Source organism: Lissotriton helveticus, chromosome 3_1, assembly GCF_964261635.1.
Source record: "Lissotriton helveticus chromosome 3_1, aLisHel1.1, whole genome shotgun sequence".
Taxonomy (NCBI): Eukaryota; Metazoa; Chordata; class Amphibia; order Caudata; family Salamandridae; genus Lissotriton; species Lissotriton helveticus.
This window is the reverse complement of record NC_136061.1, coordinates 1,726,335,054-1,726,362,693: the sequence shown is the minus strand read 5'-3', so window position 1 is coordinate 1,726,362,693 and position 27,640 is coordinate 1,726,335,054. Positions and strand designations below refer to the sequence as shown.

Sequence of the window (27,640 nt, the reverse complement as noted above, 5' to 3'; positions counted from 1 at the left end):
TAAATAGCGAACTTTAAGGAATAAATAGCGATTCTTTACCATTCCTAGTTTGCGATGAGCTATTTGCTAATTAGCCGAATGTAGCCCAATGAAGCCCAATGTAGCCCAATGTAGCCCAAAGATGGCCGCCAGACACACAAAAAAACAAATGTAGCCCAAATATCAGCCAGATGTAGCCCAACTATAGCCCAGTGACAGAATGACCAATCAGCTTCGCAAACCTCCGTTACGCGAAGCGGAGCGCTGTTACAGATATATATCTTTTTTTGAACGTTAATTTCTCAAAATCCACTGGAGCACATATATTGAGACCTAGCAAAGGCACATCGGGCTACCAGTCCCTAATATTTTGCCAAGTTTCGTGCAAATCCATTCAGCCGTTCAATTATTATTTTTATTATTTTTTTTTGCCCCGCGGGGCCCTTTTAAAACCTCCACATCAAACCTAGGGGGTCAGCGAGGATCTACTATGCCCCCTTATAGTTATTTCCCCCTTTGTTTTGACCTCCTCTTGTCTCTCGATCCTACCGAGAGACAAGATGGCGGCCGCTACGGACTGTTTGGAATGTTGACAGACGCCGGAGAACCAATCAGCTTCGCTTCACAAAGCTCCGTTGCGCGAAAAGTCCGCGAACCAGAGCGCTAACCGGTCCGCTGTTACAGATATATATCTTTTTTTAAACGTTAATTTCTCAAAATCCACTGGAGCACATATATTGAGACCTACAAAAGGCACATCGGGCTACCAGTCCCTACAATTTTGCCAAGTTTCGTGCAAATCCATTCAGCCGTTCGGGCTAAAAGTGAGGCCAACCGCCCTATGGAAAACTCAATGTTAAAAACACGTTTTGGGACCCCCCTTTTTTCTCGGCCCCCCCTTGACGAACCCCCCCCAAATTTTCAAGGGCTGCTCAGAAACAAAATGTGCCATTTTCCTGAAAATTTCAGCCAATTCCGTCCACAAACGCCAAAGTTATTAGACATAGAATTTTCAAAAAACCCATAGAGAAAAAATCCTAACTATATATACCTACTGGCGACCGCCAGTAGGTAATACACACATACATACAGGATAACTCCACAGCAACCTCCGGTCCTAGGAACGGCGAAGCAGGAAGACGGACCACAGGATCAGGAAGGTGAAGATTTTTATTTTAAAGTGGCAGCATAGACGCGTTTCGGGCTCGAGAGCCCTTGTTCACAAGCGGAGAACATCAACCAAACGCCATAGTAGGATATTTAAAGAGATACTATCCTCACCTCCTCTGAATGCCAATCAGATGACCAATAGGCATAGTAAACAGACTGTCCAAATTGGCTGATGCAACATATTGCTGCAGATTAATTTAAAAACCAAAATTGGGCAGCATTAGCAGAAAGCATTTTTAAAGGCACAAATGCAAATAGTAAATTATATAACTGTATAAATACAAAAGGATAAATCCTATAAACATTATTCAATGATTTTTTGTTGTATCAAGCACCTATAGTTGATGATATTTTTCAAATATGGACAGTAAAACATGCATACTCTTTCAGGGTATATAATACACAATCTCTTATTGAAAACTAGCAGCAAAAAATGGTTAATGTGCAAAGCTGTGCAAAAAGTACAAGTTGAAAAAATTAGAACATAGTGTTATAAAGTGCTAACTGTGTGATGAATATCAACTGTATCAAATAGTTCTTGACATAATGTTTACATTCTATTTAGAAAAAGTTTTGTTCTGATGTCCCAGTATCAATCACAGCTTAAAAGTGCATAAAGTGATTAGATTTAAATTGAAACGAAAGGCAAGTGGAACTTTTAGCGGAAAAAGACTTAGACAGTAATCGATTTTCTAAGCTAGAAAATGTTTTCATACATTCCACTGAACCACTGATCTTCAAAAAGGAGGGGTTGTAAGTATCTATAACAGCAGAAATAGGCACCTTAAAAAAGGCCCATCACCGGAAAATGTCAGAAACAAAACTTGCAAACCGCAAGTCGAAATGTGTCAGTGCAAAAAATTGGCCTTCATACTCTGATCATAGTGCAAACATGCCAAGTGCAAATCCGCTAAGAGTATAAAAGTAAAAAAATTACACAATATCAAAAAAGTTTCCCTGAAGCAAGGATGCCCTGCGCAGACGAGTGCTTTCACCAAAGCTTTTATTTTCAAAACCGGCATTTAACCTCCATCAGTATAAATCCCTTTACACGTTTCAGAGCTCGAGGGCTCATTCGTCAGAGGGTGGCACTGTGGAAACTGACAAACTTGCTGGGGCGCCATTAACTGCAATATATATATATATATATATATATATATATATATATATATATACACATACATACATACACACACACTTTGTATTAGTTATGTAAGAAAGCAATACACAACATATTACTGCCATGTATACATCACAATGGAGCATAAATGTTGTGCCCTATACCGCGGTACACATTTCCACCTCAAAGGGCTTTTAAAGAATATTTTGTGGCAAGTGTGGCTTGCCAATTGGGCAGGCCTGTTAAACATAACTTGCCCATTCCTGCTGCGTCCCACAGCAGGAAGACGTTGAGCATGGCAAACCAATCTCCATTGCACGTATGAGTTGGTAAGGGTCAGATCTTTCGTGTCATTGCAAGAGGCTACTTTCGGGGGCCACCAAGAAGTAGTTTTGTGGATGGTATTAGGACTCCGATAATTCATAGACTAAAATATAGGGAGGTACGCTTCAGGAGTGAAAGCAGCAGGTCAACCACCTCACGGGGTCTAGTATTTTGGATGGGTTTCGTATAGGCATGAAAAACTGCATTCCAATACTCCGCTATGGGGAATTTTCACCCCCGCCCATCATATAACCTCTTGTCTCCACTGCGCTAAATGTTCTGATAGGTATTTCCAGTTCATTGTTGTTGCACTTTTAGCCAGGAGGAGGGACACATCCATAAATCTTGTTGTGGTCTTCATTTGATTTGGTCTAGGAAACAATCCCAGTAGACTGTGTTGGACGGCTGTAATCTCCGTGCGCTTTATGGACTGTGCGACATCGCAGAGCGTTGCCCACCAGAACCACTGCAATAATGGGCAGGAACAGACTACATGCAAATAATCAACCTGCAGCGCCTGGTATTACAGGCAAGTGACCTCAGCTGTAAGATACATCAAATGCAACCTGTTTGGGGGGGGGGGGGTCAATGCTAGAGATACATCGTTCCAAGGCTTCCAACCAAGAAGGGCCTCCAATTTGGTCATATAGAATTGCATAGTAAGAGCAAAAAGCTTAATTGATTTTGCCTTGTGTACAAACCTCTAAGTTATTGCGGTCCCCAATCGTGTGTATATGAATCCCCAGAGTAGCGAAGGTGGAGGAGCCACACCAGGTGCCCCCTTGGGTTAACGGCTTCCTCGTGGGTCTTAGTAGAGCAGAAAGACCAATCCAGGCATCCAATTAAAACAGAAAGACAGTCACATGCCTTTTTCAGGGCATCCCTGGGAGTTCCCCTCCACCAAAGATCCCCTTTCAAGTTTAAGTGAAGATTTCAAGTCCCTGGACCTCCAGATCGAGGGACTGCCTAACTTAAACGACTTGTTGGGACACAATCCTCAAGTCTTAACCTTAAAAAGGACTCCCACTCTGCCAGAGGGGAGGATGCTGCTGTAACATTCTTGGTAAAGTACCTTACAATGAAGTGCAATATAATAGCCCTGAAGGGTAGGTCCTCTAATTGCTTAAGGCGCTATGTTGGGATCGGGGTGGGCACTCTGCCCCAATCGATTCAAAACTAAGTAATTTTGATCCGAGGTGTTTTACCCCAATAAGTTACCACTGAACACTAGGGAGGAGAAATAACACACCAATTGGTCTAATCATACATGAAGATCTTGAGATGGGGAGAGTATTCTTTCTGATGTGGGTATTTAAGTCTTGGTGCGTCTGAAAAATACATTGGGTGAATCCATGAGTGCAGGCCCTTGGCCCTGTGGACCAACGGAGCGCTCAGTAGTGTTGGCTCTATCAAGGGAAACAAAGGACGCAGTTAGAATTCACCCTAGTATCTATGGAAAGTGACCCACCCAGCTAACCTTGAAAAGGGGGAAGTCAAGAAAGTGAGGCAGGCCACAGACAACCGGGGCGGCCTCTCACAAACACAAAATGACTACTCTGGTCCACCAGTGTCTTGTACACAAACAGGGTGCCTGGCAGATCCAGACGACCTTACCTCTAGCATAGGATGAGAAAGTGGTAGTAATTAACTGGCCTCACCATTTGTGCCCAAGTTGGTCTCCATGCAGGACATCAAGCTTTGTCACAAAGAGATAGAATATATGAGCTCTCACCCTCTTCAAATACTCAACCTTCGTCTGGTGTTTCTTTGGAGATTCAGTTCCTCTAATATTCCAAGTAATAAGAGTGTGTGCCCCCTGTGTCCTCTGGCCTGGGGAAAAAAAGGGATCCACAAAAGGTCAGTGTGGAATCATCTGCAGAGTTGACCCTCCTGCCACATGCCAGGGGAATTTGTGTAAGTAGTGGCGTGGTAAGTAGTCAGCGAAAGGGGCTGAAATAAATACTATGCTGGGCAGAGACCGTAGGGCCCTTTGGCCACTAAAAACAAAAGGAGGCTAATGCCCCCTAATGTGTGAGGCAGGAAGAGTGTCCTTTGAGCGATCATGAATATTCCACGCCGAACCTCAGTCAGAGCCAGATTGAGGGACCTCCACTGGCTCCCGGTGAGATCTAGAATCGAATTCAAGAGTATGTGCATTGCACACCGCTCATACTGGGGGGGTGGGGGGGGAGGGGGGAGAACTGGCTCATCCATTAACTCCCCCCTGGTGAAAGCCTATCAGCGTTCCCGCCCACTCAGATCTGCAACCTCTCACCTCAGTTCCACGCATTAGGAAGGCTAGATGTAGAGGCCGCTCGCTTTCTTACAACCTAGCCAAGATTTGGAATGCTCTTCCCCTCCCAATAAGATCAGAACCCAATCTACTCACTTTCCGTAAGCTTCTTAAAACCTGGCTTTTCAGTAAAACCTCGGTTTAATTCTTCACTCACCCCACTCATTCCAGCCCTCTAGCTCAACTTTTTCGCAGCGCTGGGACGCCCCTGGGTAGCCAACGCGCTCTACAAATCCTCATTCCATTCCACTGAGCTCCTCGGCATAGCTACAGAGCTCAAAGGGAGAAAGGCCCACTTTACCACCTGGTGTTATTTGCACGGGGGAGGAATTGGTGGAAGAGAGCCAGTGCTCCAAAGGTTTGAAGTGTGAGTGTGCTGCCGTTAGGAGAATTTCACAAAGGGAAAGTATTACATTATCTGGAGCCCTGGGAGGTTAGATCTATGGGCGTAAACAATGAAGGCATGACAGGTCCAGCACAGTAAAACAGAGCCTGAAGGTGGAGCATAAGAGTCACTATCATGGAGATTCTGGGTCCTGTATGACTAGAAGCACTATTTAAGATAACAGCGTATCACAATAACTAAGCACACGCAGGTCTCTCAGGGGCAAAGTGTCAGCACTGGAGGGGATTTTTTTTGGGTGGGAGGGGTCCCCAACACAGCTGTTGATCTAAGGGCAGTTCTGTGGCGCTCCATAACTGGTCTCAATCTTAATGCATATACAGCACACTGCTGTCCTACCCCTCGGCACCGCACAGACAAGAGTCTGGTTCAGAAAAAAGCCAGAGTGGATGTTGAATTGTCGGGAGCCTTCATCCCTCGGTGTGTTACTGGTCATGCCCATGCTTCAACAGCATTCTCGAAGAAAATCGTTTGACTGTCCGCCACCACTAACAAACGGGTCCAAAAGAGCAAAGCTTATCGGAGTCCAATAGCTCGCAGCGCCCTCTTGACGCTCAGGAAAAAAGGCATTCCGTCTTTGGACTGTAATGTAGTCAGATAACATTAGCACTTGGGAGGAATCAGTTTGGGTACCTTCGACCTGGCACCCTGCAGAATAAAAGTTACGGTTTCGGAAATGTAGGTGCTTAGCAAACAGGGGCCCCCAGAGGGGTGATGGGAGGTGGTTTTGGGGGGGGGGGGGGGGGGGGGGGAGTTTGGCCACGAGCCAGATCCCTGTGGGCCTGTTCTTCTACAAACATTGCAGATAGACCCTTGGAGGCTTCTTCTGTTCATACCCAGGAGTCAATGAAGCTAGTTACGACCGTCCCCTCTTTACCTTCTGGGAGACTGAGCATGAGCAAATGATTCAGCTGAGCACGACCATCTGCACCCTCGCCACACAGTGAGCAGCCGTCGGGTCAAGGCCCTGCAACTCTACCTCATTGTCCTACACTATCCTGCAGCTTGCGCTGATTTTCAAGGAGGTCTCCCAGTTCCAGGGCCAAAGTGCATTTTCAGTTCCAGTGAGGTTCTGGTGTTAATAACTTTTAGTAGGAGGTTTAGCTTATTCGTAGACTCACCCCAGGAGAGCTCAACTGCTGGGAAGAGGGGACAAAAACCCCATCGACCCCTCTAATGTGGAGCCTCAATGGGGCCTCTTCTATGCTGGATCGCAGCACTTGCCGTCCGATGCTTCCCTATGGCAGCCGGGTAGGGTAAATGCGCAGCCAGGGAACGTGCTGTGCGCAACCACTGCCCAAATGATTGTGGCCACTGAGTTGCAGGGTAGCCGATGTGTTCGGGCTAATTTCCCACAGTGCACTCCTCAGCTGGAGCTACACCAGAGGAGCAGGGTTGGCACTAGCAACCAGTAGTCTGATATATGGTTCTTAAGCGACCTCCCCCCCCCCCCCCCCCCCACCCTTCTGGTTTATGCTATAAACTACAAATGTCCTTATTTCAGTTGCATACTTGTGCTAGTTATGTGATTAAATACAACAATGAACATCTGTTTTGATTTAAGATTCATCTTTATCATTATCTGTACATTTATAATGAACTTGTGATTAATTTTGTGGGGAATATATGAATAAAATATTTAATATAAAGAAAGGTTTTACACCCAGAAGCCTAGTCCTGCGTAATCATGGATCTGAATTTCCATGGTTGGCCAGCCTTTAGACTAATAGTGGCATGCGCTCATCCAGCTGCTCGGTTTAATCCACCCACTGGTGCCTGCTAACTGATATCACTTATCAAGGATCACACATAGCTTTTCACTCAGGGTGCGGGAAAGAGTGTAACCTCTGATGTCAAAGTATCCTTTGGTTTTCAGACATTTGAGCATGAATGCAGATCCATGGCTCCTGTTCTTTATCTTCTGCGCTTCTATGGATTTTCTTCAATGTCGCCAATTACTGCTCATTCATAAGTTTAATGTGACTGCTGCATCAAATCTCATATACAAGAGATTATATGTCCGAGTTACGGCCTGAAAAAGGTCTCCAGTAGAAACAACTCTGTCCTCAAGTATCTCTCCCTCTCACCACCTCATTCCCTTCTCATCTTTTCTGTTGGCTATCCTTTATTAAATCAAATTTTTTGATTTCCTAGGCCTCCAGCAGTCAGGAAACAAGTTTAATTTTTTTAAAGAAGTTAAGCGTGTTGGTGAAAAAGAGTATACGCACATGCTGCAGATATCAGCAAGTGGTGTTGGGTCAGTTCGGCCGCTTATTCTTCAGGCATCGATGAGCAGGGCTTGTATATCATGGTCAGAAAGTACAAAAGAAGGCACTGTACTATTCTGGCGGTTGTTTGTTCAAAAATATATCAAAGAAGACTGAAATCTGCATTGTTCTTAGCTGTAGCGAAATATTGACTACTTCAATGCAATGTGGGTTGTGTGTAGGTTACAAGGCAGATGTTGGTCTAATGAGCAAGTGGAGGATAGCCAAGTGCTCAGGGTACGCAATGAAGAGTGTCCTGGGCATATAGTGGAGGGGCTCTAGGCTGCCCGAGGGGCTTGTGGTGTCCAGGACAAGCTGGGAAAAGTAGGGATATCCATGTTCTGCATGGGCAGTTGGAGGGATAGAGGAGTTTATGCAATTGTATCCTCACTTGCTGAGAGTGATATAGTGGGGTGGGATATAGACTTTGTGAATTGGACTATATATGCTCTGATGGGCATACACACGGTAGTGGAGTGCCCTTTAGATTGAGTGATCTGAATACACGGGTAGCCATACGTTGGGCTATGAATGCTTAGGATTGTGGAGGGCTCCAGAAGTATTGTTTGATGAGCTATACTTGCAGGGTGTGTGGGTTTCAGGGTACATGCGTAAAATTGTGAGTAGGTTCTAGATAAAGGTGATAAGGAGTTTAGCATAGACTTGTACTTCATTCCATGCATTTAACATCTGCCTACTTTTAAGTGAGATATTGCTTGCACATACATATACATATATATATATGTATATATATATAAACATTTGAATGTTGTTCATTTGACAGAGGAAAGCCTTTTTGTTAGAGCATGCTGCATGAATAAACCCCATGCCTTATTCTGTAATCAGTCTTCTGGTGCGTCTCCTTTTATAAAAGTGAGATCCCTTTCCTGGTGGTAGTTTTATTGCTTCACCGTGTTTCTGCCTCTGTGTGGGAGGGCGATATTTTCTATTATTTGGGAGGGCGAAGCAATACAGAAGATCAACTTATGACTGAAAGGTTGCTTCCTTGCGTTCTTCAGCAGGCAAATTCACCTATAGATTTATCACTGCAGCTGCCAAGCATTTAAAAAGATATGGTCAATGTGATTCTCCATCGTTGCTACAGTGTATGGGAACACGTGTATATCTCAGCACTGTTAACTGAATCAGCCAGAGGCCTCGCAGGCTAGTACAAGTGTAAGCCAGTGGCACATTGACCCCTCCCCCCAAGTTCTGAAATGTGTACCGTAGGGCATACAGACATGTATGCAAGTGTAGTGCTTAGGTTTGGTATAGAGATAATGTGGACTGTGGGTAAGCAACTTTCAACCATTGACTTTCATAGATTTGATAGCCTGTCCATCAAGGCTACATTTTGAGGGTGTCACATTTGATTTTGGTGATGGGGCATCACCAGATGCAACGTGTGACCTCTACCTTGCAAGTGAAACCCACTGTGTTCTTTGATGCATTTACTTTGCTGACATTTTAATAGAGTATTTACGGATTTATGTCTCTCTGTTTTGCTGCCTAATCCAGTCATAAAATAGCATAGTTCTATTTACAAATCATCTAAACCAACACAGAATAAATACAATACTCGTCTAATCTACCATACTTGCCAAAGCTACCTACGGTACTTGACCTACCATACCAATCTACGAAAGCTACTGATCATACTGAAACTACCCATCATACATACCCACCTTATCTACAGGCCATAAATACCACACCTTCCTAACATAACTACAATACCTTACCTAGAAAACCAAATACTTTCCTATCACACCTAAGTTACAATACATATTAAAATTTCTACAACAATGACTGTGTGCGACTCAAGGAGCTTCTAGTGACGACCTAGTGTATTAGAGGGTTGCATCGGGAAGTGCATGATGCAGCTTTTGAATGGTATGCAAATGTGAATTCAATTGCATGAAAAAAGTAAACGTAAAATAAGGACTGGACAGTTTGCGTTGCAAATGCTTGCTTTTTAATTACTTAAAAGTAAAATTGATTACCTGAAATATCTTTCTTCTTCTGCAGCTTGTTTTTTGCCTAAAGCACCACCAGCCTCTCGAATGGATCCACCACCACCTCCTCCCTTACCAGCACCTTTGCCAAGCTCTCCCAACTGAAAAGAATAAAAAAACACAGGCACTGTAATATCTTGCAAATCGGTTATCGTATGTTCTTCAATGTAATCTGTTTTCAGAGGACTGCCAAGCCTGTTCAGAACAGAAATCCCACTTCAATGAAAAACACTAAATTTAAATCTGCTAATTGATTTTCAGACAACCATCTAAAGAGACTCAAGCCCCACCACATTAAGCAATTAAAGCTTGGTACTTTAGCCAGTGGATTGGGTGTATGAATGTGGGTCTGTGGCCACTGTTCACAAGGTTAGGGGGATATGGAGACTACTTCTTGCCTGCCAGAGACTCTGGGGTCAAATTATGCATGCGGGCTCCCCGCTTTGTTGGAAGTCAAAGACAACCACAATTATGGGTCAAATTATGCATGCGGGCTCCCCGCTTTGTTGGAAGTCAAAGACAACCACAATTATATATTTTAAATGTCTTTAACAAACACCAAAAGATGTAATATTATACTAAAAAGGAGCAGAACATTAGCAGAGGTTAGTATTAGAAACGTAAACAGACAGTAATACCTAACAATTTATTATGAGCCAACAGTCCGCATTGGATTTTCTGCAGCTCTGCAAGAAACATTAACCAACAAATCCCTTAATACTACTCCTTACTTTAGAAAAAGGCGAGTGCACCCTTTGTGTCTATGCTCAGAGTTCATGGGAATAGCAATCCGGCTGACCGGTATGGTGTACCGTGGATTCGAAAGGTCCTCTCCTAGAAACATGAGAAGTTTAAGGCCTCATTCTGGATAACAGGCCCGAGTCATGTAATATTTGACAGAGGTAATTAAAAATAAATAAAAAAGGTGGAAGGGATGTTCTGTGACAAGCACAATACTAGCTTTAACATAATTCTGATGAATATGATCAAGGGCAAATCTAATTGAGGACAATTTATATTCATAAATTGTGTATTCAAGCTTGAGAGAGAAAAAAAAATGTATCACCTTGAACCAATAAAATGTTTCACGGTATGAATTAATCAAAAAACATTCCTGGTTCTCCTACCCAAGTAGGGAGTTCAAAAGTTATAAATAACATTTCATACCACATTGAGAAACATATCACAGCATCTCAGTTTTCTTCATTCCCATTTCAACAAGAAATTGCAAGGGAATATGCACTTAATTCTTACACTTCAGGTGCCTCCGTTCACAAATAACAAATTCCCATAGATGGTACCAAGTGGGGAGAAGTGAAAGAAACAGACAAAACAATAAATTGTTGGGGGTTCACCTCTAAGATGATTTCAACAATGGTAGATGACGATTGATCCCTCTAGTCCCTGCACCAACTTTTTTATTTCCATTTCAACGGATTGGAAAGGGACCAGTGAGAGAACAGCCAAAACAGAGGTGTACCAGCCTTCACAGATTATCAGTTCAACCTACGCATGAAGTCTAGTGATCCTTCTAATCACACCAGTTTAATCAAGGTTTCAATCTCATATATCCAGCTCCCGAATATTTGCGATGTGTGCAAGCAGCTGTCTCTTTCTGTATTTTCAATACTCTGCGTGACAAACCATTTAGTTCTGTTTATTAGTTTTAACTAGTCCCACAAAACTTTCTGGGTTAACTGCCAAGACCATGTCTGGGGACGCCCAGGTAAAAGGGAGGATATCACAAGAGACGCCTTATTGGTCCCTATTGAAACTATGTCTAACACCACTAGATGTGGCATACCACCAACTTTCCAGTCTTAACCCGAATGGTAAGATACTTGCCAAAATCCTAGTAATTTGGATAATGGCCGTGATCAGTGAATTGAGACCAATTCAGCCTTCTACCAAAACAGCACAAAAGTGTAGAAGGTTTTTTTTAATGTGATGGGAGGTTGCCTCACGAAATAGGGAATTCGAGATTTAGCAGCAATCTACACGAAGAAGTCTTGATTCCTTGGATTAGGGTCATTTATTGGACATACTGACAAAAATAAAAAGTAAAAAACACAATTGCGACAGTTACTTGTATTTCTTTTTTTTATGCACTGAAAAATCACTGCACAGACCTTTGTTTTTGTCAAAGCGTATCACAACCTTACCCCATATTACCTTTATTTTCAATTCACTTTAAACCACTGTAACTCACCAAAAGGTGACTAGACCTTCGAGAGAGACTCACAGGGAAATTGTCATGGGAATCCAGTTGCTGAAACAGAATTTTAGATACAACTAGAGTTGTTTACTGAAAAATATTTAACATTTCAGGATTGTTTTCCTTAAGTGTACCATACATTAGTTAAGTATGTTAACATAAGGCAGGATTGACAATGCCCACTGCTGGAAGAGTTTGATGGAGTATCACATGCAGGAACATTGAGATAGTTACTTCTCTGGGGTATGTCCTCAGAACAGCACCAGCATAAAACCTGACTTTGAAAGATTAGTAATCTCCTTTGTTGGACTGGTACAACTATGCAAACTGCCGTCAAAACCAGGAAATCTGGTGAAATGGAAGGGAATGAAATAGTGGGAGGACCCTCTAGGTAGAGTTATCCACCATAGTCCTAACAATTTGCCCTAATGCTACCAACCATAGTTGGATGGGTTTGTAAGAGAAGGCACACCTAGTGATGCCTAGTAGGGATGCCTTAGAGGTACCTTATTTTGGACGGAAGCACTGACTTAAATTATTATTATACCATGCCAAATTAACCAAGGCTTGCAGTGCTAGGATTAACTCCAAAAAGTTGGAAAAATATACATGAATATGAATGGAAGCTTTTCCACTACTGTTGAAATCAGTAGTTATAATACCAAGGAACTGGGGGGTGATAGGCGGTGTGCTTTATGTGGGTAGCAAACACTAAAATCCGCAATGCCCACTGTAATAGTGCTATCATAAGATAAAGGATACAATGGCTATAGAACAGTAGTCAAACTACCTAATTAAAAGACAGGGATGATTTCATAGTGGCTTGGCTACAAGTTCCCGGCCAAGTCTCCACCCTACGGTACAAGTCCAACCCTCCCACCTCTCGTTTGTACACTGTTTCATAGGCAAACTAAATTAGGACCCCATAGAATTTTGGTCCAGACCATTTTACCTTTGCTAATGTAGTTCCCATACGACAACATATATCGCTCCCGTATATTTCTTAGCTTCGGACCCTCCTAAGTTGAGCATTGCCTCACCTCCTCAATCGGAGCGTCAATATTTACAAGGGTAATTTACACTGCGCACTTATGGTGACTTATGATTTTCTGTTGAGAATGACGATTGGCCTGTGTTGCCCTTTTTATGTTCCATCGTTTGCATTTTGGAAAACGCAGTAGAAATTGTTTATTCATGGCTACCAGTTATAAGTTACAAAGGAAAATACTGGTGAGATGTCCACCCAGGCTGAGGGCAATACATGGTCATGCTAATCACAAAACGTATGTTAAAATACTCAAGTGAACATTTTGAAACTTTATCCCAAATAGCTGGTTGGCGTAGGAGAGTAAAAGGTTGAATCGGCGAGTGGAGCAATCACGAATGCCACTGGTTATTATCAGTAGGCAAAGAGTTAAAATTCCCCTCAATATGACGCTTCCTTTCATCCTTCAAAAAAAATGCAACTCTTGGACATGTTCATCCGATTAATAAAGAAGGTGTTACGCCATTCCCTGAAGATCACTGCTATGCTGCATGCACAAATAGTTATACAGCAAGAAGCACCTTCAGGGTTTCCCAGAGAAGCAAATGTGTACACACACCTTTTGCTCGGTTCTCTTGTTGGTGCTTTACTAGTAGAAATGTCCAAGGCGACGCTGCAGTCAAAAAAGGCAATTTTGACAGGCAAGTACATAAAAAATACTTTAAGTGCTCCACTTACAACATTCAAGTCTCATGGAAATATAACCATCTTGACTGGAGCCGTAGACCATCTCAAACAGTTCGAACAAAAGGTTCTGTGTATGTACATACACATATGTTTAGACTGCAAGATTGATCTTCAAATGGAGTGGTTTTCTCCAGTACGTGCATTCACACATCATACTATACTGCTGTTTCATCACATTTAGGGCAACAATTCCCATCTAGACGAAAGGTACATGATTTTAAAGTTAGTAATTGCTTTATTTCAGTTTTCTACTGGTCAAACGTATTTCAAATTTAGGTGAACTAAAACATGTAATTCTCCCGATATCCTTATAAACTTTGCTTTTCTGCTCCCAAATGTTGACGTGTACGCTTTCAGCAGTTCTGATTCGCCCTCTTACATACAGCTCAACTGCAAAATGCATAATATATATAGCGCTTCCTACCACTCACAGCGGTCAAAGCGCTTTACACTGAGCAGCACGCTACTCTAGAACCCAAGGTTAGTGATAAATCCGGAGGCAATTGTAAATAGTCTAATTAGTTTTGTACTCTCAAAAAGAACACAATTATAATATTGACCCTTTGCCCTCGCATCACTCCTCTCACACTTATACCCATGTCGTGCTACGGAACTGACACCCTCTTGGGTCCCCTTCCCTGACCTCCGCCGGTGCCCTAAAGATCCTACCTGGTCCGAGTAGGCCCGGCTCTGCGAGGCCATGACTGTGCGCAACGCTGTCCTCGTCAGCCTCCCTGCGGCCGCCATGCTGCTGACGCTGCTCCGGTGAATGTCGATGACCTTCAGCGAGGGGGCGGGTTTCCGGGGTTACGGTGGGGCTCCTGGAAGTGAAAGAAGAGGCGGGACCAAGCTGGTGAAGGCGGGCGCTGCACGGGCTTTTAGGGAGTGGTTGCTTTTATGGGAGTGGCTAAAAGGGTGCGGAGGGAATGGGGTTGGGCTATTTGAACTCATCCATAAAGGAGAATGGTGGGAACAGGTGTTGCGTAATATCTGGTTATCCCCTTGGGATCGTATCTATCCCCTGCCCTTCGGGGAATAAACTCAGCACAGGCAGCATCAGACAGAAGCAGTCGATCTCTGCTCGGATTGAGCGCGGGGCTACACGATTTCACGGAATACCAATCTGAGTCAGGCTATAAATTACCTGACGTTTCTTTGATTGAATCCACTGCTGCACAAGCTGTTGTGAAGTAGATTCGCCGTAGAATGAATATATTATTTGAATAAAGGATGTCCACAAGAATATAATTATTTGTAAGTTTATTTATAAAGAAAGGAGCTTGTGCGGCAGTGGCTACGCAGAGTCACGGAAAGCTCATGGCACCGGGTGACGTCAGCTTTATACATGCTCTGCATAACTGTTAGCGCGTGCCTAACAACCAATGAGAGGGAATTCTTGATCACAACAACTAGACCATAACAGCTGTGTTCCTGCACTTTTATTTTTTCATTTCAACCACTGGTCGGAGTGAAAGAATACTGAAGTAAGTACACTAGATGGTGGATGGAAGATTAATTTATTTGAATAACTCATCCGAGTGGAAATATGTGGCTCTCCCTCTGGCTGGTCAGTTGTCAACTGTCAGAGTATAGAACAGTCAGCTACTAGGGAATGTGGAACGCACTAGACACAGTGCTCCACGATCTTTAGCTGACTCATTAGATTACAACATATCCTCTCTCTTTAATAAAACAAAAGTCAATATAATAAATTAATGCTCAAGCAAGGTAAAAGATACAATTCAATAACATTTCATTGAACATGAGATTGACTACAGATAAGCACATTCACTTATTTGCATATAAAATCTTTCAAGTAACCAGGAGGATAACGATTCCTATACAATCTTACCTCACGAGTGGGTTGACTCGCAACATTGGGATCTACAGAAGTAGAAGCATCACCTCCTCCCTGTAACATTCTTTGAGGAGAATGAGGCTCAGAATTGTAAACAAAGTCACTGTCAGACATGGACAAAAACGTATTGTCACTACTATTGTTACCACTCCTGTTCTTCACTAGTACTTTAGAATCTCTAAAACTCTCTGAATGTACATCACACTTCTGGTATAGAGCCACTCGCCTGTAGTTCCATTTTTCACCACTTTCTAAAACTACACAATAAGGTAAAGTGAGTTTTACTTTAAATGGACCTAAACATTTTTTTAAACGAAACACCTGGTCTTCCAGAGCGTATCTTAACCCAATCTCCAGGACAAATTACTCTGGTTGAGTTCCCTCTGCAATTCACTTTGTCACGTGTGGCAACTTGGGTCAAATTAGCAGGAAACTTATCTTTACCTACCATTTCTTTTAACCATGTGGGAACTAATTTTGTGTTGGGAAGCCTCCCACGCATCATCTCAAAGGGTGTTTTATTGGTTACACTGTGTATACTAGAGCGATAAGCCCAAACCATGTCTGACACCATAGAATTTACATTCTTACTACTAGAAATGGCCATTTGGATGATACCTTTAATAAGACAATTAGCTCTCTCAACAATTCCGTTCCCTTGTGGATTGTATAGAGAAGTACAGCTGTGCCTAATACCACACGAGGATAGGAATGCTTTCATTTCTAAAGATGTTAATTGTGTTCCATTGTCCGTTAAAAGTACAGAAGGTAATCCTTCATCTCTCCAAATCTCTTTTAAAACATTAATGGTGGTTGAAGTTGTTATATCCTTAGAAAACTCTACTACTAACCATTTCGTGTGAACAGCTACTATCACAATACCAAAACGTAAGTTCTCTTTCAGGCTATTCATCGGACCAATGAAATCCATACACACAGTGTGCCAGGGTAATCCTGGATCAGAGATATGACCAGAAGATGTTTGTAGACCTACTTTTAAGCGTTTGTCACTCTCCTTGCAAATTTGACAATTTGTGATATAAAGATTCACATCAGAATCCATGCCAGGCCACCGCCAATTTAACCTCAGCCTCTGTTTTGTACGAGTCTGTCCCAAGTGTCCTTCATGAGCTAATGTGATTAAATTCTGTCTGACAGAAACTGGAGGAATGAATGTGTCTCCTCTCATGATCACCATATCTTCACAAATTGACAATTCATCTAGATTTTTCACAAAAGGTCTATTTGTGATGGAAACAGTACTCTCCCTTTTACACCCTTTCTTTATCAAATTCTTAAGTTCCAACATGGCATTGTCAGCAAGCATTGCATTGATCCACCCATCTTTATCTAAAGCTTGAGGTTCACACAAGTTCAAAGCATCTTGGATAAATGCGACTGCTCCTTCGTTCTCTTTTTTTAGAACAGCAACTTTATCAACTAATTCCCAATCCAGTGACAATCTCGAGAGGCAATCAGCCTGTATATTTCTCCAACCTTGGATATGCTCAATGTCGTAGCAAAATTCCTGGAGACGGGAGGCTAGCCTAGCTAATCTAGCTGAATACTTTGTGTCTCCCCCTGGTAGTAGTACTCTTATAAGGGGTTTATGGTCAGTTTTGAGTGTAAATTTTGTTCCCCATAGATAAGTCCTAAAATATTCACAAGCCCAGGCAGCAGCTAGAGTTTCACGTTCTATGACAGAATAGTTGCTCTCTGAAGGAGTTAATGTTCTCGATGCAAATGCTACAGTTCTTTCTTTACCATTGTGAATTTGGGCTGACACTGCTCCAAGACAGGTAGCACTTGCATCTACAGTGAGAATAGATCTTAGTTTCGTATTAAATGGCGTAAGAACCTCTGCACAACAAATATCTTTTTTTATGTTCTCAAAGCAGGCTTGTTGAGTCTTCTCCCAAGAAAAACCAACTCCTTTCTTCAACAGAGATCTTAGGTCAGCTGTTTTAGTGGAAAAATCTTTAATGAACTTGGAGTAATATTCGATTAACCCCAAAAAGGACCGCAATTTATCTTTGTCTGAAGGAACGGGGGCCAATCGAATAGCATCCAAAAGATTCTGTTTAGGCTTGACTCCTTGCTCTGAGATTTCATATCCTAAATAGTCCACTTTGTCTACTAGAAATTTACACTTTTCTCGTCTAAGTGTGAGACCTGATTCCCTGATCTTAAACAACGCTTCACGAAGAGTATGGTTACGCTGATCTACTGTATCTCCAAATATCAAAATATCATCCTGAAAGAAAATGATATTCTTGATTCCTTTGAACAAAACATTCATCATTCTTTGGAATATACTAGCAGCAGAGCATAACCCGAAAGGCATTCTAACACATTGGTAGATGCCCTCTGTGGTAATAAACGCTGTTAACGGCTTGGAGTCGTCATGCAATTTTATCTGGTGGTAAGCGTTTTTAAGATCTATTTTTGAAAAGAACTTTCCACCACTTAATGCTAAAACTAATTAGTTGATATTGGGAAGAGGATATGTATCTACTATAACGTTCTGATTGAGAGATCTGAGGTCAATGCAGAACCTAAATTTGCCATCGGATTTCTCAGTGATGACTACTGGCGAAACCCATGAAGAACTCTCAACTGGCTCAATTACACCAGAATCAAGCATGTCCTGGAGCATTTTTTTTACTGCTTCTCTAGCTATCAAAGGTGTTCTACGTGCTTTATGCTGCACTGGAATAGCATTGGGTTTTAACATTATTTTATGCACATACCCTTTGAAACAACCTAACTCTTCCCCGAATACATCTTTGGCTTCTTTCAAAATATCTTCTAATGAAGGATCTTCTACCACTAATACTTGAGTAGGGGCTCTAGGATCTATAATGGTATATAAATCAAATTGATGCATCCATCCTAAAATGGGTGGTCCATCTTTTGCCACATATACTTTACCATCGATCGTTCTACCTTTAAACTCAATAGTAGACTTCATAAAGCCAATAAGATCAATGGTTTCTCCCTGGTACCCTCCAGGATTGATGTCTTTAGGATGTAAATCTTGGTTAGGCCAAAGTTTATCAAATATACATTTTGGAATAATAGTGTACATTGAACCACAGTCAACCATCAAGTCTACATTAACACCATTGACTTTAAATTCTGCTTTAGGTCGATTTTTCCTACCAACTTGGTCTTTGGGATCATCAACACACAAGATTTTATCTGCTGGTACAAACGCATCTTCAATATCAACATGAGTAGTATCACTATTGCTACCAATAGTCGCAACCCTTTGTTTGAAAGATTTCCTGCACATGTTGGAAAAATGACCTTTACGTCCACATTTCAAACAATTTTTATCGATGGCTGGACATTTATAGTAGTCAGGATTATGAGAACCTCCACATCTGTAACATGACCTAAACTGTTGACTTCCTCTTTGAAAATTTGTTTTTTGAAAGTATTTTCCAGGTTTCGATACGGCTGCAACTTCTGATTCTCCACTCTGTATTGAAGAAGCATTGCTATGAAGAACTTCTTCTCTCTTGTTCATCTCACGCATACAAAATTGTGAGTGTTCCAGAACTTTTGCTATTTCAATGGCATCCTTCAAAGTTGGGTTTTTTGCTGCCCAAAGTCTTTCTTGTGTTTTCCTGCACTTGCACTGTACGATTAGTTGATCACGCACCATTTCATCTGTCATGGCACCGAACTTACATTTTAAGGATAATTCTCTCAGTTTAGACACAAACTCGTCTATTGATTGATTCTCACCTTGCTTATGGGTGTAGAACTGATGACGATTCATCACTATATTAATCTCTCTTGCAAATCTTATTTCTAAACGTTTTTTCGTTTCATCAAACACATTCTCAATAGCATTACCATTGGGTAAAGTTGCAACTGGTAGATATTTAAAAATACGTTGTCCTTCTTTTCCAAGGTTGTTCAATAATAAGGCTTTTTTTCTATCAGCACTAAATTTCGATCCATCTATTGCATCAATGTAGTTCTCAAACATAGGTAATCAATCTTCCCACTCTATTGCAAGTGGTCCAGGAGAAGCTAAGAATATAGGTGGAGTAACTATTGTGCTTTGACTTGCCATGTGTTTATAGGAATAGTTAAATGGTTGCTATGGAAGCGAATCAACAAAGACAGGATAACTTGAAAATTTTCAATATTCCACAAGTTGTTAGTATATTATAATCGAGAAATGTATAAAAAAACAAATAATACCTCTCAAAATCTTCCTAACGAGAAGTCTTTCAATCTAAAGTGTGTCTTTTTTATTCTGATCGATAAATTTTTCTGACCGGAGTCGACTTTCAGAAAACAAAATGGCCGTCACGTAGTTTGTACGTGTTATCTGACGGAAATCGGCCTTGTTGCTGTTGCGTGATGAGCGTGGTTCGCGCTTTGTTTTGACGGGAGATCGGGCGTGGATGGCCCTCCAGTGCGCAAGCGCAAAATCACTTCCAGGTCATTAGGGTTTGCTCGCGCTCCTCACGGTAACTCGCTCGCGCTTTGCAACAAGTTTTAACTGACCAATTTCTAATTCTTAGTAAAACACTGATTTCCACGAAAACAGCAGTACTCACAGTGCGTAACTATGGTCTACAGAGTTTCTTGTCAGTTCCAAACGATTCTTCGTATTAGCACTGGAATTCAAATTGAGAGTTGCGATGAAAGAATCCTCACGCTGGGTCTTAGCCACTTCCACTGCGGAGACAACAGCCAGAGCGTCGCCAAAATGAAGTAAGTACACTAGAAGCTTGATGGTGGATGGAAGATTAATTTATTTGAATAACTCATCCGAGTGGAAATATGTAGTTCTCCCTCTGGCTGGTCAGTTGTCAACTGCCAGAGTATAGAACAGTCAGCTACTAGGGAATGTGGAACGCACTAGACACAGTGCTCCACAATCTATAGCTGACTCATTAGATTACAACCAATACATTTTGGAGTAGAACGGTGACGCTGTTTGGGTGCGCAGTTAATTGCTAAATGATTTATAAACTCTTAATACATGAATGTTACGTTCTAATAAGTATTTTGCTAATAATGCTTGTCTTTCACTTGGATGGTTGGCAATGTGGGCCAGTGTGCATTGACCAATACACCACTGATGTGAAGCGTGCCGAGTTTAAAGTTATTTTGCAGTTCTATAAGATTAGGGTTTATAAAGGGGAAGCTGTTTTTGAGCTTTGAGAGAGTGATTATAATGGGTGGCGGAGCTGACATGATTAGGCTGGGGAAGTGATCTACAGATGTGATTTTGCTATGGATTGTGACACGAGCGTCAGGCTTGCAGAGGCATTGGGAAAGGCAGTAAATTGACAGCTGGCACAATTTAGTACCTCTGCATCGTTGTTGGCAAAGTGCATCCCCTCCCTTGTGTAGAAAGGGGTGAGGGTTGGTGGAATTTATGTGTCATAGTCATGTGAATTATGTCATGCAGAGTCTGGAATCAGTAACTGGAGCAAAAACCCGTCAACCGTGTTGGGATTGGGGTAGAGCATATGATAAGAACATATAATATCCCAACTGGTATTATTCAAAGGCAATTAGTGAGGATATGAGTACAACATTATCCAAAAGGAAGCAAGGAGACTATTTGATTATAGCATGTGCTCATGGCATCATTTATATAGGCAATTCCGGGAAGAAAAGGCAAAAAAGGGGCAATTAGCAGTTGTGACAGCACTGCGATATACAAATGAAAACAACCCAAATTGCACTTGGTGCTCGAGGTGTGTGAGTGAAAACCACAGTAGCGACGCAGGTGACAAAGTGATCAGCGTGAACGGCGCATGGTGACTGGTGCATAAATATATACAGTGAATATTTGGCACAAATTTCGATCCACATTAATCGGGATCTTCATCAGGATATTCTTAAACTCGATCCAGAAGTGGAGCTGTGTGAGGCTCGTGCCGGGCTGGCGTCACCTAGGAAACATCGTTTTAGGACGAGTTGCACACCTTATTTACAACAGGTTACTCCAAATTTTTAAACTTCGACATTTTACCGTTGCGTGCTCAGTGGTGTCGTGCCCAGCCCAAACTGCACGTGTGAAACTAAACAAACATATTTGGGACACCTTTCTGCCCCTAACCATTGGCACAGCCTAAATTGCGTTTGCAATGTATTTCTTCAACTCATGTTCCTCTTTTCCATTCTTCAAAACGTTATTTCATTCCATTGATAATCCGCTTTTACACTTGAAATAATTTTTAGTCTTCATGCAAGGAAAAGCCATTTCCCAAGTTTCTAATGTTCCTGCCGGGCCATCCGAACCTCACTTCAAAAACACGATTAAAGCCAATTTCATCCATAGCAGTTTATTAAAATCCAATGCATTTCGGGCCTCTGGGGCCCTTCGTCAGGGAAAACTGAAAATAACAATGGCACATACTTTAATATTACTTTAGCCCCTCCTCGCAAGCAGCCCTGCCCCTCATCTCCACGTGATTAGCACCTGTACCACTTGAAAACTCTCGGGCGTCCTGAAAACACTACAGTTCCCATAATTCATTGCACATTGACACATACTCAGTTATAAAACATGTTAATGCAACTCTCAACATTTAAAAATGCTGGCAATGTTTAAAGCTTATATTTTGTCAAATGTTTAATTGCTGTAAAGTCCATGTTCTTCTGACTCCAAAAATAAACCGACTGCGTGTACTTCGATGTTCCGCCTTGCATGAGAACATTAACCTCATTCCAAACTGTTCCTTTGTTATACTTTTCATTGTGGGTGCTAACTCGGAAGGGCATTCTTACATAAACATCGTTTTAGGACGAGTTGCACACCTTATTTACAACAAGTTACTCCAAATTTTTAAACTTCGACATTTTACCGTTGCTTGCTCAGTGGTGTTGTGCCCAGCCCAAACTGCACGTGTGAAACTAAACAACAAACATATTTGGGACACCTTTCTGCCCCTAACCATTGGCACAGCCTAAATTGCGTTTAAAAAGCGGGGTTTGAGTATGATGGAGACACTAGGCAGAATTAAAAGAATGCATTTCAGTTAAATTAATCATGGAGATTAAGACGAGAGGGCAACTTTAAGCATGACATGCTGTTGTATTTGTGCACTTATATAGGCTGATGTAATATTAAAGTATGTGCAATTGTTATTTTCAGTTTTCCTGATGAAGGGCCCCAGAGGCCCGAAATGCATTGGATTTTAATAAACCGCTACGGATGAAATTGGCTTTAATCGTGTTCTTGAAGTGAGGTTCGTATGGCCCGGCAGGAACATTAGAAACTTGGGAAATGGCTTTTCCTTGCATGAAGACTAAAAATTATTTCAAGTGCAAAAGCGGATTATCAATGGAATGAAATAACGTTTTGAAGAATGGAAAAGAGGAACATGAGTTGAAGAAATACATTGCAAACGCAATTTAGGCTGTGCCAATGGTTAGGGGCAGAAAGGTGTCCCAAATATGTTTGTTGTCACCTAGGAAACGCCAGCTCGGCACGAGCCTCACACAGCTCCGCGTCTGACAAGAGATTAACTTCTTCACACCAATCACTTCTGGATCGAGTTTAAGAATATTCCATCTCTGGGGACCTGCCGGAGGTGTACTTGACTCGCAGCCCCTGACGAACTCCTCTTCCATGATTACATGGATGTGGCACCTCGACATTCGCTGATTTCATCGCTGTGCCTGATCTCTCGATGATTACTATGACAAATTGAACCCGGAACCCCCAACTCATTAATTCCTTATCAGCACTGCCTTCGACCTAACACACTCTTGATGAAGATCCCGATTAATGTGGATCGAAACGCCGTCGACCATTCAGCGCGATCATAGGCGCTACATACAAAGTGGTTCACGAACAATACATCAAACCAAAGTAGAAACAAACTCTTCAAGCTACCTGGAACCATTTTGTGCCAAATATTCACTGTAAATATTTATGCACCAGTCATCATGCGCCGTCCACGCTGATCACTTTGTCACCTGCGTCGCTACTGTGGTTTTCACTCACACACCTCGAGCACCAAGTGCAATTTGGGTTGTTTTCATTTGTTTTATTTGTATATCGCAGTGCTGTCACAACTGCTAATTGCCCCTTTTTTGCCTTTTCTTCCCGGAATTTCCTATATTAATGATGCCATGTACACATGCTATAATCAAATAGAGTCTCCTTGCTTCCTTTTGGATAATGTTGTACTCATATCCTCACTAATTGCCTTTGAATAATACCAGTTGGGATATTATATGTTCTTATCATATGCAGAGTCTGGAGGCGGCTTTATTGACTGAATATTCCCTATTTGAGTCTTGTATCAGTTTGCAGGAGCCATTAATACTTTGTAGTTATCGGTTGTGTATATAGGCAAAGTGCCTGCAATGGGTGGAGGTAAGTATATTTGCCCTCTGCTTTCCTAGCTGATACCTAAGCAGGCGCATTTGGTTGTATGCTCACCCGGTTAATAAGAACAGCATGCATCTGCATGTACTGCTTGAAAATGTTCTGCAGCAGGCCTACATATGGCAGTACAAGTTTTTTAGTTCGAGCCTGGGCAGCGCATGCGCTGCTCTGTGAGGCATGCTGTATTAAAGTATGGACTTGAAGCTCCGCCCATTCTCCGCCCATATTTTTCATTGGCTTGTGTCATTGTCCTTTGGAAACTGTGACTTTTCAATAGGCGTAGTAGTCCCTCCTTAGTACCACCTTGTCTCATTTTGTAACATCTCAACAGGACACCCCCTGCTACATGTGTTGTTACTTGGTAGGCTTTAATTACAGCCTCCGAGCACTATTTGCATAAATGTTTCTCCTGAATGCAATTGCAGGTAGGACACGCTCTTCCCCAACGCATGTTTTTAAAAAATATATATATATATATATATATATATATATATATATTACCTACTGGCGGTCGCCAGTAGGTAGTTATAGTTAGGATTGATTTCCATAGGGAAATCGTAACATTCTATTTGGAATAACTTTGGCGCCGGTGGAGGAATCTGCCTGAAATTTTGTGCAACTTTGCTTCGCGGCGCTCCGGTCCTTCCCTGAAAGTCCCCATGTTAATTTCCATAGGGCGGTCGGTCGCACTTTTAGCTCGAACGGCTGAATGGATTTTCACCAAACTTGGCAAAATTGTAGAGACGGTTAGCCCGATGTGCCTTTGCTATGTCTCAAGATATGTGCTCTAGAGGATTTTGAGTAATTTAGGTTCAAAAAAATTTATATATCTATAGCCGCGCCCCGGTACGCGCACCGGGGAGCGCTCCGGTCGCGCCACGCGACTTGCGCACGGAAAGCTGATTGGCTCTCGGGTGTCTGTAAACATTCGAAACAGTCCGGAGCAGCCGCCATCTTGTGTCTCGGTAGGATCGAGACACAAGAGGTGGTAAAAACAAAGGGGGAAATAACCAAAAGGGGGCAGGGTAGACCCCCCTGACCCCCTAGGTTTGATGTGGGGGCCATAAAAGGGTCCCTCGGGTAAAAAAAAAAAAATTACTTTTTTTTCGGTTTTTGCGGAAGGAGCGCCCGGTACGCGCACCGGGGAGCGTACCGGGGAGCGTAGCATGGGGAAAACCCCGTTCATTCACTGCGTCACCTCTACGACCCTTTCTTGCGTCAATATACCCATTTTGCATACATTACACCTGACGTAGGTATAATGTGGCGCAGGTGTTTACAAAGTGACGCATCTACCTAGATGCGTCACTTTGTAAATATGACTCAATAAGGTGCATTTTTAACAGCACTGGTGCGTCACAAAAAGTGACGCACCGGTGGCGTAAAAGTGACGCATGGCCTCATAAATGAGGCCTTCAGTCTTCTACTCATGCGTCATATTAAATATATGATGTGTTATGTCGCAAATACTTTTAGATACGTCAGTATTTCAGACGTATCTGTAAGCGCAAAAGTGATGCATTGCTGCAGTCTGTCACAAAAATGATGCAACTCCAGGAATGCATCCTTTCACATGGGGCCAGGCCCCATGTGAAAGGGCCTGCATCAGTCTTATGCCTGCTGTGAAGCAGGCGCAAGATTTGGACGCAACAGCGTCATAAAAGTGACGTAGTGATATCTCATAGATTTTACTGCTTCACCTCTACGACCCTTTCTTGCGTCAATACGTCCCTTTTGCATACATTACACCTGACGTAGGTATAATGTGGCGCAGGGGTTTACAAAGTGATGCATCTACCTAGATGTGTCACTTTGTAAATATGACTGAATAAGGTGCATTTTTAACAGCACTGGTGCGTCACAAAAAGTGACGCACCAGTGGCGTAAAAGTGACGCATGGCCTCATAAATGAGGCCTTCAGTTTTCTACTCATGCGTCATATTAAATATATGACGTATTATGTCGCAAGTACTTTTAGATACGTCAGTATTTCAGACGTATCTGTAAGCGCAAAAGTGATGCATTGCTGGAGAGTGTCACAAAAATGATGCAACTCCAGCAATGCATCTTTTCTTACCCTTCCACACCCCCGTTCCTTTTCTACATTTTGTTTGAATAACCACATTCCCCATGTTCACTCTCCTTCTCCTTACTTTCGTTCCCAACACTCACCTTCTTTCAGTCCCCCTACTTCACTTCCTTTCTCCTCTAATACTTTTCTGTTCTTTCTTACTCATTTTCCTTTCATTCATCAATGCACTCCACTTCACTTACTCTTTTTCATTTTTTTAAGAATATAGCTCTTTGATGAGAATTGGAGGTAGTTCTGAAAATAACTTTTTTTTTCTTCTTTTTTCTTTTTTTAGAACTACAACAAAAACAGGGAATGGAAACTGCTCAACAGGAGCAAAAAAAAAAAAAAAAAAATTAGGGCTGGTAACGGCAGTGATGGTTCTCCAATGATCAAACCATGAGCAGAACACTTTGCTCCCCACAGGAAAGTAGCTGATCACAGTATCTGCATTTAAGGGCGCCTTTGTTAAATGCAGGCTGAATGTTCGGAACCTGCTCTTGTGATCTCCCCCTCACCGATGTTGTTCTTCCTCTGGTTGATGTAGAGGCCCCATCACTGGGAAGCTTTTGTGCCAGAGCCCTGACACTTTCCCGGGCAAAATTCTGGGTGTGCCTTCTCTCCACATGGCGAATCATTGTGGAGTTCCCAAAAGAATATTTTTTATTGGGGTTACCCCGTGACAGGACTGTGTGACAGATCCTGCACTCCACTTTTGGAGCATTTACCTTCTTCTGGTGAGCAGGTATGGAAAAAAAATTCCAGATAAAATGTTCTTTGTATTTTGGCTGAGGAGGCTCTTCATCGATGAATTCATTGGAGTCATCTTCACTGCTGGATGGTCTGGCAGCCATGATAATCCAAGACATCCAACAAAGAACCGACAGCAAAACAGGCAGGTCTTTCAGTCACAAAAGTGAAAGAAGAAGTGAAGGAAATGGGTGGGGATTTCATTCTTTAAAAAAAATGTTAGCAACCAATGAAAAGTGTTATTTTCAGGTCACATGACCCGACGCGCTTACGCTACGCGCCCGTAGTCGCGCTCCAGGGCGCGCCCCTGGGCGCGCGGCGTAAGCGCGTCAGGACGTTGCGCGATCGTATGCGCTCGCGTGCTTCCGGGTGCACTTACGCAGTGCGTCATATGACGCATTACGCGGTTACGCGAAACGTCACGATGTTGTTTTCGTTCGCGAGAATAGTGCTAACGGGACTCTCCCCGGTACGCGCCCCGGGAGCGCTCCGGGCAAAAAATATTTAAAAAAATAAAAATTTGACATAATTATACAATATAAAATTCGTTTTAAAAATTTTTTTTTTTTTATACCTATAAAGATTTGCTATTAAAAAACCATTGAAATTCACTGAAAATACCATAGGTTTCACACTAGTTATAGTTAGGAATTAGCAATAAAAAAACTATTAAATTCACTGAAAAAACCATAGGTTTTACACCAGTTATAGTTAGCTGGAAGTTTTACTCGCATAAAACCATTGAAATTCCCACGTTATAGTTAGTTGGACTCACTATAACTTGCGCGTGCAATGCACTGCTGATGACGTCACATATTACATCACTCATGACATGGTCAGTGACATCACTCATGACATCACTGATGACACCATCCTTGTGACAGAGTGACAGACCTCCTTTCAGTGTAATGTAACCCTTGAAACACATATTCAAAAATAGAAACTAAAATTTTCAAAAAAATGGAGAGACCCATACCAGTTACAACAACCAATTCAGTAATTCCACCATCTATATACACATCCACTCATTCACCAACAGTTCTATGTAGTCACTCATACATATACTCAC

At 42.2% G+C, this 27,640-nt stretch overlaps 1 protein-coding gene across 1 annotated transcript in view; it reads right to left on the bottom strand.

Moving 5' to 3' along the window:
- Positions 1-14,808, bottom strand: part of ATP5IF1 (ATP synthase inhibitory factor subunit 1) — a 30,180-nt gene extending 15,372 nt beyond the window's left edge. The window contains exons 1-3 of the mRNA XM_078682517.1: positions 14,660-14,808; positions 14,185-14,336; positions 9,557-9,669 (exon numbers count right to left, since the gene is read on the bottom strand). Coding sequence (XP_078538643.1) covers positions 9,557-9,669; positions 14,185-14,262 — 191 coding nt within the window. The 5' untranslated portion in view covers positions 14,263-14,336; positions 14,660-14,808. The remainder of the gene's footprint in view (positions 1-9,556; positions 9,670-14,184; positions 14,337-14,659) is intronic.
- Between the last annotated feature and the right edge of the window lie 12,832 nt (positions 14,809-27,640).